Genomic DNA, 15,076 nt, shown 5'->3' on the forward strand with positions numbered 1-15,076 from the left:
AATGGATAGGATTCACAGGATCCTAAATCCTCTCCATCCGCAGCCCCATCCCCAGGAAGGTAACCCAACTTGATGGGCTCAGAGGCCTGTCTAGCTAAAAATACTTTTAAAAAAGGAATGGGAAGCAAAAAGGCCTCCGTTGTTCCTCCTGCCTTGCCTGGCTCGGCTCCTGCTGGCAGGACTCAGGTTAGATGGAGGGCTCCAATCTCTGAGCCTTCCATCTATAGAGCAGCAAGCCCATAAGACTGTACTCTAAGCCTTTCACATGGACTGGCCTTCTTTCAGCGTAAATGTTTTCAATATTATTCTTTTCTCGGGGCAAGTTCTGTCTTCTAGGACTGTGCACATGTGTTAACTTAAGGGCTGGAGGGAACTAAATCAAGAAAATCCAGGGTGTTTTTGTTGAGTAACTAATATAATTGAATATGTATATTGATTGTGTTCTATAATGATATGTTGTATACTGTGTTATGTATTAATAACATTAAATATATATATATATATCCTGGTCCGAAGCCTTGAACCTGCTCTTTTAACATTGTGTGTGTGCGTGTGCATGCGCTCACACACACACATGCACGCGCGCACACACATATAGGCATGTATCTATTTCTGTGCGCACTTATGTGTAGGCCAACATGGCTAGAGTAAGCTTATAAAAATGGGCCAAGTAGCAATTACTTAAAAGAGAACTGTGGTGCATGGTGAAATATCACAAATTACAGTTAACAAGGGGAAAGTATCCTAACAAAGGTTTTGCTTGGTTAAGCTATGTTAAAACTACCTATTATAAAGAATGTTCTTGCTTTTGCTCTAGAGATTAGGTACAGTGAACAGAAAAGAACGCAATCCTTGACAGAGTCGCTGCTTCAACGAACATTAAGCTTGAAACAATAGTGTCTGGGGACACGGGAGGAGGCTTGGGTCTCCTCCATACATGACAGTGGCATCGATGCATGCTGGCGACTGTTATGAATATACAATTTATTTATTTATTTATTTATTTATTAAATTTATTAATCGCCCATCTGACTGGTCACCCAGCCACTCTGGGCGATGTACAACCCACCATAAACAATTTAAAACAATAAAATTTTACCATAAATTTTTTTTAAAAAAAATACCCTAACCCACCCCAAATGCCTGCCTGAACAACCACGTTTTTAATGCACGACGGAAGCTCATTAAAGAGGGGGCATGACGGAGTTCCCTAGGGAGGGAGTTCCACAGAGTGGGGGCCACCACAGAGAAGGCCCTCTCCCTCGTCCCCACCAGTCTAGCTGTCCTGGCTGATGGGACAGAGAGAAGGCCATCCGAGGCTGATCTTGTTAAGCGGCCTGTCTGGTGTTGCTGGAGGCGCTCCTTAAGATAGGCTGGGCCGGAACCATATAGGGTTTTAAAGGTCAAAACCAACACCTTGAATTTGGCCCGGAAAACAACTGGTAACCAGTGCAACTCCTTCAGCACTGGAGTGATGTGATCTCGCCGGCGGCTGCCTTTAATCAGGCGAGCCGCCGCGTTCTGTACCAGCTGCAGTTTCCGAACCGTCTTCAAGGGTAACCCCACGTAGAGCGCATTACAGTAGTCTAAACGAGAGGAGACCAGGGCATGTACTACCGATGGGAGCAGATGGTCGGGAAGGAAGGGGCGCAGCTCCCATATCAGATGGAGTTGGGACAGCTGGGAGTCTAAAATAACCCCCAGGCTGCGGACCTGGTCTTTGAAGGGTAGCTGTACCCCATTCAACACCAGGTCAACATCCCCCAGCCTCCTCTTGTCTCCCACCAAAAGTACCTCGGTCTTGTCAGGGTTGAGCTTCAGCTTATTCCTCCCCATCCAGCCACTCACCGTCTCCAGACATTTGGACAGGGATTCTATGGCCAACCTTGGTGAAGATTTGAATGAGAGGTAGAGCTGAGTGTCATCCGCATATTGATGACACTGCACCCCAAACCTCCTGATGATAGCCCCCAGTGGCTTCACATAGATGTTAAATAGCATCGGGGAGAGGATGGAACCCTGTGGCACCCCACAAGTAAGTGGCCACGGGTCCGAAACCTCCTCTCCCAGTGCTACCCTCTGGTACCTGCCAGAGAGGAAGGACTGGAACCACCGCAATACAGTGTTTCCAATGCCCAACCCCTCTAGGCGGTCCAGGAGGATACCGTGGTCAATGGTATCAAAAGCCGCTGAGAGGTCGAGGAGAACAAGGAAGGAGCATTCACCCCTATCCAGAGCCCTCCTCATATCATCCACCAAGGCGACCAAGGCCGTTTCTGTCCCATGCCCAGGCCTGAAGCCCGACTAAAATGGGTCTAGATAATCAGTTTCTTCCAAGTGTGCCTTCAACTGCACCGCCACCACCCGCTCAATCACCTTGCCCAAAAATGGCAGATTTGAGACTGGGCGAAAGTTGTTCAGAACTTGAGGATCCAAGGAGGGCTTCTTTAAGAGCGGTCTTATCACTGCCTCCTTGAGGGCTGATGGCATCACTCCCTCCTCAAGGGAGGCGTTCACCACCGCCTTGATCCCCTCACCCAGTCTCTCTCTGCAGCTCATAATGAGCCAAGATGGGCAAGGATCAAGTAAGCAGGTGGTTGGCCTTACAGATGAAAGCACCTTGTCCACTTCATCAGGAGGAAGAAGGTGGAACCGATCCCACAAAACCGGTTTGCCACAGGCCGCCTCTTGCTCACTAACTGTATCCACAGTGTGCGGAGTAACACACCTAATCTGATCAATTTTATCTGCAAAGTGCCTTGCCAAAGCCTCACAGGAGGCCTTAGAATGCTCCAGTGGTTCCGGAGCCACAGGACCGACCAGGCTCCGGACCACTTGGAACAGCCTCCTGGGGCAGCACTCTGCAGACGCGATGGAGGCAGCATAATATTGCTTTTTTGCTGCCTTCACCGCCACGTGATAGGCTGAAGATATAGCTCTAGCCCGTGTCTGATCGTCTTTGGAGCGAGACTTCCGCCACCGGCGCTCTAGCCGTCTCACCTCCTGTTTCAGAGCTCGTAACTGCGGATTGAACCATGGTGCAGTCCGAGCCCTGTTCAGGGGGAGAGGGCGTTTCGGAGCCACCCAATCTAATGCCCCGGTGATTGCGGCATTCCAGCCACCCACCAGGGTCTCGACCGAGTGGCCGTTGGCGTGCCCCAGAGAATCCCCAAGCGCGTTCAGGAATCCATTTGGATCCATAAGACGCCTGGGGCGGACCATTTTAATGGGTCCTCCACCCCTGCGGAGGGGTTGTGGAACTGAGAAGTCCAACATCACCAGATAGTGATCTGACCATGACAAGGGGGTGGTGGATATACCCCCGACTTCCAGATCACTCCCCGCTTCTCCAGAAACAAACACAAGGTCTAGTGCATGACCGGCTACATGGGTGGGCCCAGTTAGAATATGGTGCAGCTCCCAGGAGGCCATGGTCTCCATGAAGTCCCGAGGTGCTCCTGTGAGGATGGCCTCCGAATGTACGTTGAAGTCCCCCAACACCAGTAAGTTAGGGGACTGTACACGCACATCAGAGACCACCTCAAGCACCTCGGCCAGGGAGTCAGTCGTGCAGCGGGGTGGACGGTACACGAGCAGAATCCCCAGACTGCCCTTCGGGCCCAACCTCCAGTACATGCACTCAACAACCTTGGTCTCCCGGAGAGGGGGTCTGGTGAAGACCAAGGACTCTCGGTAGATAACAGCCACTCCCCCTCCCCGATCCCCAGCCCTCGGCTGCTGTGCATACGAAAATCCAGCTGGACACATGGCTGCAAGGGTTGGAGCAGCAGCCTCGGCCAGCCAGGTCTCCGTAATACATGCCAGGTCTGCACCCTCATCCAGGATCATGTCATGGATGAGGGAGGTTTTCTGGGTAACAGACCTGGCATTGCAGAGCAGCAAACGAAGGCCAGAAGATGGGGTCACGCCTCCCCCAGCCATCCTTTGGCTCTGGACAGGCCCGGAGCAGGGGACAGATACTACACATCTCTCCCTTGTTCCCCTTACCTGGCATGGCCTGCCCCTAGCACTCCGCCAGCGCCTGCCGCCCAGCCTCGGTATGTTCTGGCCCCCAACACTCCCCCCACTGCCTCCATCAGGTGGACACATGCCCCCTCGCTCCCGCCTATCAGGCAGGCTACCCACCCCTAAAAACACAACAAAATCCCCCCCAACAAAATAAAACAAACAAACAAAACAATTAAAATCCCCTTAAAAATGCCAGGCAGGAGTCCACAGGGAAGGCCTGGTGGCGGTGGTAGCGGCGACGGCGGCAGCAGGCCCAGCGGCGGCAAGCACGCCTCTTCCCCGGTGGTGGTGGTGGTGGCTTCTCCTGCAGGCCCTGGCTCTCCCAGGCCACCTCAGCCAGCCAGCTTATGTAGCCCCTCCAGGGAGGGGCAGGTGGAGCAGCACAGCTGGCTCGGTACCTGGGGGCCTGGTCCTGCTAGCCGGGGGGTGGGGGTGCTATTTGTTGTGCCATGTCAACTCAAACAGCAGGGATTATTTCAGGGCTAAACAACCCTGGCATAACCCATGGTCTGTTGCAGGTTATGTGAGGGTTGCCCCTTTGGCCTGAGGGGATGCAACCAAGGGAAATCAACGGGCATCAATAGAGGATTTCACTCCAAAGCAAATACCAGTTTCAAAAGGAAGATCTTCCTCAGGACCACAGCAGAAGAAAGGGTTATATTCTCTCTCCATGCCTGCTGAGATCCTAATAATTACCAGTCCCTCTACTATAATTTTAAAGACCTGTATGTTAAATATAAAGACACATTTAATGGCAAGTCTAGTTTGGCCCTAACATAACGGCTTGGAGAACATATCATTCATAGACAGATGGGTAGATAGACACGCGCACGCACACACCTTTCCCTTTCTAGCCTTTACTTCCCAAGTATGCTGTACCAATCAGGAGTGTCTTTCATCTAGCTAGGGTAGAACTTTGCTAACAGGCTAAAGAGACTTTAGTTTGTAAACCACCCCAGCCACCCACCCTCGCTGGGTTTGGACATCACAACAACCCATGCCTGGCAATTATGCTAATTAGGCAGCTGGGAAAATAAGCCACCATGACTTATTTTCCCTCCATGACCATGAGAACCCGGTCAGTATATAGGGTTAGCCTTACTGTTCCCTCTTTAGCAGAAATGCCTGCCAACAGTAACATGAATTATCCCGCTTGTAATAGCATGCATGAACTCTGCATATTGTTTCGTAAAGGAATGCCTTGTCCTACAGGATGCTGCAGCAGCAGGAGCCATGATAGCTCACAAGAGAAGCTCCACTATAGAAGCATCATACTCTTGAATGCCAGCTACCTGGGAAAAACAACAAGCGATGATACAAATATGAAAGATACCACATGGAGATGGATATAATACCAAGTGTGTGCACTCAACATATATCATTATTTTAAAGAATGAACCATTTTGTTTTTTATGAATACTCAAATCTGATTAATTGAGCAACAAAATCCGATGGTCAATTTAAATATATTTAGGATAGTGGCTACTAGAGCTGCAATCTGATTGGTCTCCTGAGAATAACTTTTATTTACCCAAAGCAGATTAGACAAGTCCATCCCTCATCTGCCTGGAAGGGCTCACTTTTAAAGTAATCGTAACAAGAAAAATAAGAATCGGGAATTGGGATACGTCCTCACTCCACAGCCACACAGGCATTTCGACACTCTAAGGACTTGCAGTGTAATCCCAGCCCAGGGATTTGCTGGATGGATATGAGCAGGATGGCACAGAGATGCACTTCCACCAGCAGGGAGGAGCCCACTGCTGAGGCCTCTCCTACGCCCACAGAGGGCTCTGCAGGTGTGATTCTAGCAATCTGAGGGCAGGGAAGAGGCAGCCTTGCATTGGCTGAACCTAGGGGTGGGATCCAATGATGCCCTACCGCTGGTGGCCGGCAGCACTGGTTCTTGGTGCACACGCAGCCTGCCCCCACCGCCAGTGGCAGCAGTGTAGTGCTTCTGGGGGCAAGCCCCCCAACGACCAGAAACACTTGTTTCTGGACGGTGTGACCTGTCCCTTCCAGAAACTTGCATTTCCAGTCATTTGGGGGGCTTGCCCCCGGAAGCGCTATATCGCTGCCCCCAGTGGAGTGTCATGACCCAGGAGTCCAGCAGTGACATGGACTCTGAAGCCGAAGATCCACTGGTGCCAACAGAGGAAACTACAGGTTTCAGCAGCACTGCAGAACTGCCAGAGACCCCTGAGCCCGAGCCCCAGCACCGGACCTGCACCCTCATCTACAAGAGCCCGGCATTCCAGGAAGCCAATGTGCCAATGCTGGCAGTGTGCCAGGCATGAACTCTTGGAGAGATGGAAGCGTGCTAGGCTACGGGCCAGGGCCTGTCCTTTTAAGGCTTCTATTCTGAATGACAGGATGGAGACTGGGACTGTAGCATCAAAGGCTTTAGTCTGGCCTCACACTTTGTCAGAGCAAGTTGCTCACTAGGAATTCTCCTGGGTGCTGTGACTCCTGCCTTGACTCCTTCCTGCCCTGCTGCCCTGCCTCTGGCTGCCTGGCATTGATCCCTGTGGGCTTCTGTTCAGTCCAGAACAGGACACAGCTGGCCAAGCACACATCAGGAACAGCTGGTGCTGGCCACCAGCACCACTGTTGGATCCTACCCCAATGACCCTTCATTCACCAGGGAGGCCCCATCTATTCCATCCTGTAGTTGGCATTACCAATCCCCCTTAGAACCAATGTGGAGGGGGGCTTTTAAAAAATACAAAGATCAACATGGTAAGGTGCCTCTCCCCCCCCCCCCCACACACACACCCCTTCCACACTGGCAAGTGTGAGCCAGAAGGACTTTGGAAGTACCACATAAACCAACACTTCACTCTCCCCTACCACACTTAGGATTGTTCTGTTAGCTGTTAAAAGGACAGTGCTACCTAACTTGGCCTGGCTAAACAGTCCCTTCACAAGTACAAAGTGAACATAACAATCATAATCCTAGAACAGTCTGAATGCACAGATGTCTTGCATTTTCACTCACCCCCTTTCCACCAGACTTCTGGTCAAATGGCACCATGGTTATTCGTTTAGATTCACTCTGATAGGTGCAGTAATGCTTCACCCAGGATGTCCCAAAATGACCTAAAAATAATTGAAATGAATGATTTCAGTTCATATATAATGATACATACTTATGTATATATAAGATATAATTATAATTCAATTCACACCTTTACGCAAGGGCAGCAAACCAACTGGCCGCAGGGGCTTCAAATACATAGCTTTGCATCCAAGTTGCTGAATTTGGGAGAGGCACAGAGGTAATTAACCTTATCTGAAAGCTTGTGTGTACAGCAGTCCTACAGAATTATGGAGGCAGCTCCTGTAATTTATAATCTTTTGATGGAGAATCTGAGCAGAACCTCCAGAGGTCTGAAAGTGGTCTCGGGGGCAGACACAGGGGAACGCATCCTGGATGGAATATTGGATTTCTGCGAGGGTTATGCAGCTACTCAAAACCGTATCAGATTCAACATTCATATGTAATGGACCTGATCTCACTTTGCAACTTTTTAGAGGCTGGCTTCTATTATTTCAGAAGTAACACAGCAGATCAGCCTCTTAGAACCTTTATCAGGACTTTAATAGAGTATTTATAGATTTAGGACGCAATCCTATGGGGATAGGCGGCCGCTTTCAAACTCAGAGGTTACCACCTATCCAATGCAGGGCAGGAGAAGCGTGGAGGGAATCATTCCCTCTGCACTTCTCCTGCCCTGCATTGTGGCTACACAGCCGATTTCAGCTGTCTAGCCGCAGGAAGGCAGAGCAGGGAAGGAGGCTGCTGGTACGACACATAAGATGTCTCATACTGCCATTTCCGCCTTCCCTGCCCCGGAACACCTCCCGGAATGCCCTGTTTTGGCCACTCCACGCTCCTCTTCCGGGAGCGGAGCACGGGGCTGTTCCGTGCTACCTGCGAGGCAGTGAGGAAGGGGGGGAAGGTCAGTTCTCTGGGAACCAACCTCAGAGCATGGGCTCCAAGGTCGGTTCCCGGAAACTCACATATACTATGGCCATCTAGCCACAGACTAGCAGGATTGCTCCCTTAGACCCCCCAAAAACAACCCAGGATGCTGGGATAGTGCAACAAATTGGAAATGGGCAGCAGACTACTCAACTAAGACCTGGTTTCTCAAGGGCTTGGTAAGCAGCACTTGCAGATAAGTTAACACACCACAGCAGGATTCCACAATTAGAGGAATGATAAAGCAAGATCTATTTTTGATAATATGGTTTCCATTTCTCTCATATCAATAAAGCCCATTCTGCCCCGATCTGCCATTTTATCCGTCTGCTACTCATTCTTCCTTCAGTAAAGATCCCCTTGTGCAATCAAAAGATCTTAACATTTATAGAGCAATTAATGCTTAGCCACATTGGTTTTTTCCGGAGATTAAATAAATGTATAACAACCTGCAATGTACATATTAGCACCTACTGTTGTGGTCGTTTGTGTGTAAAGTTTAGAATTATTTGATTCAAACTGGATAAAAAATATGGTGAGATAGTGACCCAGTTCACACAATTAACAATCCATAGTTTGTTAATCATGACTAGCTTTAGAGCACGTGGGAGTGAGCGAGAGTGCTGGCTCCCACCCACTTCACATGTTCCTGGGTTGTTCTCTGTGATGTCCAAACCCAATACTCTGGACTGCTGAGGGAGAAACCATTCAGAATTTTAACCCAAGAACTACACAGAGTTCCAGGTTCAGACATCACAGAGAACAACCCAGGAACAGCAAAGCCAAAGCCGGCAAACAGGTGGGTTTAGGCTGGTGTTCCTGGGTTGTTTAGCAAAGCAGAGGTAGATGAGCAGGTGAGTTTAGCAAAGCGGAAGCTGGAGAGCAGGTTGCTCCCTAATACTGCAAACGAGGTCAGAGAGAGAGAGAGAGAGAGAGAATATATTATGAAAAACAAACGCTTGCCTTTTTAAAAAGCCACACTTTTCAAAGGCTCTTTCCAGTTCACTTCAATCATCCCCCTTTTCTTGACTGAAAAAAACTACTGCTAGAAGCTGATTAGGCGGTTCACCACTCCCCTGTGTAGTAAATACCTGATCTCAAAATAAAAGCACTCACGCTTTTCCTGGACATACAGGTAGCCCTCCATAGTGAAAGGGCTGATGTTCTTGTGCTCATGGGGATTCTCCTTCATCTTCCTCATCAAGGACTCAACCTCTGATCTTGTGCCTTCAAAACGGTTTCTTGTCTGCATTTAAAGTAGAAAGCAAAACTGGTCTTAGGTAGCCTTTTCAATGCACAAGACCTTGCAAAGAGGCTACGACTGGGTAAGAAATAGGGCTGGCACAAGACCCTTTGCAGCCTAACATGATGAAGCAAATGGCAAATACACACTTCACATCAAGATGCATAGGATCCAAGGCCAGCCAACTTATTTCAGCAGCTGAGGCAGAAAATCCCACAGGCATCTTATTTATTTATTTTTATTATATTATAAATGAATAGCTAATAATGTGTTGCGTTTTCATGACAACAAAACTCTGCTGCCTCAAGGACCCACCCCAGTCTGTCTAACGGTAAGGCCAGCCATGGTTTGAAACAATTAACGGCAGCCTCATACAAAGCTTAGGCTCATACATGCTTGGGTTGTATGATGCAAACCAACAGTACATCCATACACTTTGACATATGATTGCCATGAACAGGGCATTTTTTTTTTTTTACATTCCTCAACAGAGATCACTCATGTACCAGTGTACACATCTAGTTCCAATTCACAGTATGTGTGTGCTCCAGATGTACCTCAGTACACACCAACTACTGGTCACTGTGTATCAAAAATGTACTTCCTTGTTTCTCTAGACCATTACAAAGCCTTTTTTGGAGCTTTACCCAGATATGAAGAAACTCTTCCAATCTGCACCAAAAGATACCTTACGCAAATAATTTGGCAGGTAAAACTACAAGAAGCAATTTGAAGCAGTCTCTACACAGTGCAGTTGATGTTATGGCTCTTTCTTCAGACAAGAAAGAAGTGTACACTTAAGGATAGTTTTAATGCATTGCTGATCCTAAATGGTCCATTGTATTAAAAGAGCAATAGAAAGGCTTCTATCAACTATTTAGCAATCAAAATATAAAATGTTAAAGGAACGTGATAAACAGCACCTCCAATCTCATTTTGAGTACATTGATCAATTTTCTATGGATACTTACTGAAAACAACATATGATGTATTATTAAAAGTGTTACAATTGGGCATGTTCTGTCTCCCTCATCCTCCCCCCTGTGGGATGGTGTATCCAAATCCCATCCACTCTCAGGGTCAAAATTCCCCACCTCTTTTCCTTTAGCCCTGTGAAGGAATACTTGGTTCAGATACCTATTTAGAGTTAGGGGAGGGAGGAACTCCCTGCCACTTTTCTTACCTTTAGGAGGGGCTTTTCCCTCCATCTCCCATGATGTGTCTCTTGCTCTAATTCTATTTTGTTTTCATTTTGTTTTTTTCCTATTTATGACCTTTGGCCTCTCTCTTTTTGAGAGAGAGAGAGAGGGAGAGAGAGAGAGAGAGATTCATGGAGGGGGCAATCCTATGGACTGCATCTCATTGCTTGGAAGCCCCCAAACTTGGAAACTTCTGGGATTCCTATGCCCTGCCAGGCTGAAGCCAGCAGGGAGGGAGGAGCGATGGAGGCAACCCATCTAGCAAGGGGAGGGAAGGTGGCTGGAGGAGACTCAGGATATCTCGTATCCTGTCCTCTCTGCCCACCAGACTGCCCCCTTTCCTCCTTCTCCAAGGTCGCTTTCCTGTCCTCAGAGAGGGAGTTGGTGTGGTTCTCTCCACACCAGCTGTGTGAGGTTGGATATGCGACTCCCCCTTCCGAGGTCAGAGTTCTGTGTCTGACCTTGGAAGGGGTTTACCAAGCCATCCTATGGTCCCTGGGACACTCGCCCAGGGACGACAGGATTGCTCTCTGAATGAGTAAGAGATACATGCGAGGCCATGGTAGGGCTCACCTACACACCTTCCACAGTCTGTGTGTTTAGACTTTGAAGTACAGATACATTTTACATTCTCCAGTTTGAACAACACCAGATAAAGCTTTGCAAGGCAATAGACAGAGTGCCTGAGGAACTATGGACGGAGGTCCGTAACATTGTTCAGGAGGCAGCAACGAAATCCATCCCAAAGAAAAAGAAATGCAAGAAAGCCAAGTGGCTGTCTGATGAGGCTTTACAAGTAGCTCACGAAAGAAGGGAAGCGAAAAGCAAGGGAGAAAGGGGAAGATATACCCAACTGAATGCAGAGTTCCAGAGAATAGCAAAGAGAGACAAGAAGGCCTTCTTAAATGAACAATGCAAAGAAATCGAGGAAAACAACAGAATGGGAAAGACTAGAGATCTCTTCAAGAAAATTGGAGATCTCAAGGGAATGTTTTGTGCAAAGACGGGCATCATAAAGGACAAAGAAGGCAGGGACCTAACAGAAGCAGATGAGATTAAGAAGAGGTGGCAAGAATACACAGAAGAACTATACAGGAAAGATCTGAATGTCCCTGATAGCCATGATAGTGCGGTCACTGAACTTGAGCCGGACATCCTAGAGAGTGAAGTCAAGTGGGCCTTAGGAAGCATTAGTAACAACAAAGCTAGCGGAGATGACAGTATTCCAGCCGAGCTATTTAAAATCCTAAAAGATGATGCTGTTAAAGTGCTGCATTCAATATGCCAACAAATCTGGAACACTCAACAGTGGCCACAAGACTGGAAAAGGTCAGTTTACATTCCAATTCCAAAGAAGGGCAATGCCAAAGAGTGTTCAAACTACCGCACAATTGCGCTCATTTCACATGCCAGCAAGGTGATGCTCAAAATCCTACAAGCTAGGCTTCAGCAGTATGCGAACCGAGAACTACCAGAAGTACAAGCTGGGTTTAGAAGAGGCAGAGGAACTAGAGATCAAATCGCCAACATTCGCTGCATCATGGAGAAAGCAAGAGAATTCCAGAAAAAAGTCTATTTCTGCTTCATTGACTACGCTAAAGCCTTTGATTGTGTGGATCACAACAAACTGTGGCAAATTCTTAAAGAGATGGGAGTACCAGACCACCTTACCTGTCTCCTGAGAAACCTGTACGAGGGTCAAGAAGCAACAGTAAGAACCAGACATGGAACAACCGATTGGTTCAAAATTGGGAAAGGAGTACGACAAGGCTGCATATTGTCACCCTGCTTATTTAACTTATATGCAGAGTACATCATGAGAAATGCCGGGTTGGATAAATCAGAGGTCGGAATTAAGATTGCTGGGAGAATTATCAACAACCTCCGATATGAAGACGATACCACCCTAATGGCAGAAAGCGAAGAGGATCTCAAGAGCCTCTTGTTGAGGGTGAAAGAGGAGAGTGCAAAAGCTGGTTTGAAACTCAACATTAAAAAAACGAAGATCATGGCATCTGGCCCCATCACTTCCTGGCATATAGAAGGGGAAGAAATGGAAGCAGTGACAGATTTTACTTTCTTGGGCTCCAAGATCACTGCAGACGGTGACTGTAGCCATGAAATTAAAAGACGCTTGCTCCTTGGGAGGAAAGCTATGGCCAACCTAGACAGCATAGTAAGAAGCAGAGACATCACCTTGCCGACAAAGGTCCGTCTAATCAAAGCTATGGTTTTCCCAGTAGTAATGTATGGCTGTGAGAGCTGGACTATAAGGAAGGCTGAGCGCTGAAGAATTGATGCTTTCGAACTGTGGTGCTGGAGAAGACTCTTACGAGTCGCCTGGACTGCAAGGAGGTCAAATCAGTCCATCCTAAAGGAAATCAACCCTGAGTGCTCATTGGAAGGACAGATAATGAAGCTGAAGCTCCAATATTTTGGCCACCTAATGCGAAGAGAAAACTCCCTGGAAAAGTCCCTGATGCTGGGAAAGACTGAAGGCAAAAGGAGAAGGGGACGGCAGAGGATGAGATGGCTAGATAGCATCACGGATGCAATGAATATGAACTTGAGCACGCTCCGGGAGAGAGCGCAGGACAGGAAGGCCTGGCGTGCTATGGTCCATGGGGTCACGAAGAGTCAGACACAACTGAACGACTGAACAACAACAACAACTAAAGGTGCCAAGTATTTCAAGAGTATCCCAAAGATTTCTGAAGATCATAAGAAGTATCAATATTCTGAGAAAAGTGAGGAGGCAATGGCATAGGAATGTACATCAGAATTTCCCAAACAGAACCACAAGCCACTTTTCCTATCTATCTATCTATCTATCTATCTATCTATCTATCTATCTATCTATCATTACATTTATATCCTGCCTTTTTTCCTCCTGCAAGAAATCCAAGGCTTACATGGTCCTCCTTCTCTCCATTTTATCCTTACAACAACCCTGTGAAGTAGGTTAGGCAGAATGGCCCAAAGTCACCCACTGAATGGCCCAAAGTCACCCACTGAGCTTAATGGCCAAATAGGGACTAGAACCCAGATCTCCCAAGTCCCAGTCCAACATAATAAGCACTACACCACACCAGCTCTATATTATGAAGCATATCTACATAAGAAGCAGAAAGTTAAAGTTGCCAACCTCACCTTCTGCTACCCTTGCTCATGAATCAAGTCAACCATGGTTTTAAATACTTGCTGAAATTATAGTATACTTTAGCATGGATGTGGAAGGGTGTTTGGCTCTCAACATTCATAAAACAGAATGTTTTATGAATAGAAACAAGTTGCTATTGAGGCTGCATGCTAGATCATCATATTTAGCACCATCTGCAGCAGGGGAAACTTGCTTGCCCTTATACAAATTAAGCCTCTCATTAACTGGTGCACTACAAAACATGCCTTGTGAAAAGAGCTAGTACTAGCACCACTAGAAAGGTGCTTTGTCTCCGATAAATGTTTCCACTCAGGGCTTACATTTTGTATGCTGATTGTCAGCTCTGTCTTGAAATCACTGAAATCCTTTGCAAGCTCATAGCCATGATGGTAGAATGTGAACAGTCCTTGCAGAAATGCCAGCAGCTGCAGGGGAGAAGAGAGAAAAAAGAAGTGGTTAAGCGAGGGGGGAGACATGCCCTCCCCTCTCACTGGCTTCTACTGAATCTACTAGAGAGTTATTGCTGCTGTCCTCCTGTCTTCCCACACCCCTTCACACCCCACCCAAAAAGAAAAGAAACAAAGGCTGCAATCCTTTACACATAGCAGGGAGTAAGTCCCATGGAATTCAACAGAACTTACTTCGGAGTAGACATCCACAGGATTGTGTTGCACAGCTTAATTAAGCACATTCATTTGAGAGAACATCCCACTGTGGGACTTCCAAGTAAACATGTTTAGCCTCAAGCTGCACAGCAAGTTTAAAAAAGTTCACACTTTTACTATCGTGTGGCACTGTGCAACCTTTGGAGCTTCATAAAGCTCTCTTCAGGCAGGCGCAAAACCCAGTGTTGTACAGCAGTGAACAACTTCTTAAGAGTTTTGGTAGATGAAAGTCTTTGAATTTTAACTGCAAGAATCCAGGCAAGAGCCTAGGACAGAGTCTCCAACGTGACACCTACGGGGCCCCTAGTGCCACAGGCACCTCTCTTGACGCCCACAGAGGCCCCTTGCCTCTCCCTAATTGTTTCAGTTTTAAAAAATTGCCCTAAGTGGTACCTCCAGCCACCCCACCCTCTTTCTCTCCTTTCTCCAGAATGCCTCTGGGTAAATGTTTCCTTGCAGCCAGGAAAGCTAAGGCAAGAAAGGAGGAGGGGTGACTGGGAGCCATCTTTTGCCTTTCAGCCACCTGCTCAAATTGCCTTCAAAAAGAAGAATGCTTGGTAAACTTTGAGGGAGGGCAGCGAGGAGAATCTTGGAGGGGTGCTGACGGCTGTTTCTTCAGGGTGGATATTAACTGGGCTTTTGGTGGGGGGGGGTGTTGCTGTCTGTGGGAGATTTGGGGATGTCTGTGTGTGTTTGGACTTTCTGTGTGATTTTGCAGGTGATTGTCTTTTTTGTGTGTTTTGGGGGTGGTTGTTTTCTACAAGTCTTGTCTGGGCTTGTTTGTGTTTTTTGGAG

The 15,076-nt window shown here is 47.6% G+C and overlaps 1 protein-coding gene across 6 annotated transcripts in view; it reads right to left on the bottom strand.

Moving 5' to 3' along the window:
- ARHGAP26 (Rho GTPase activating protein 26) overlaps positions 1-15,076 on the bottom strand; it is a 363,812-nt gene that overhangs the window by 240,316 nt on the left and 108,420 nt on the right. For all 6 annotated transcript variants that reach the window (XR_014788384.1, XM_084838781.1, XM_084838783.1 and 3 more), the window contains exons 7-9: positions 13,937-14,041; positions 9,131-9,260; positions 7,028-7,128 (exon numbers count right to left, since the gene is read on the bottom strand). Coding sequence is in view for 5 of the 6 variants with exons in the window: in XM_084838781.1 (XP_084694907.1) it covers positions 7,028-7,128; positions 9,131-9,260; positions 13,937-14,041 (336 nt within the window). In the remaining variant the exon portion in view is untranslated. The remainder of the gene's footprint in view (positions 1-7,027; positions 7,129-9,130; positions 9,261-13,936; positions 14,042-15,076) is intronic.

This window comes from Heloderma suspectum, chromosome 2 (genome assembly GCF_057233095.1).
Source record: "Heloderma suspectum isolate Gila_16-S chromosome 2, 16-S_ref, whole genome shotgun sequence".
Classification (NCBI taxonomy): Eukaryota; Metazoa; Chordata; class Lepidosauria; order Squamata; family Helodermatidae; genus Heloderma; species Heloderma suspectum.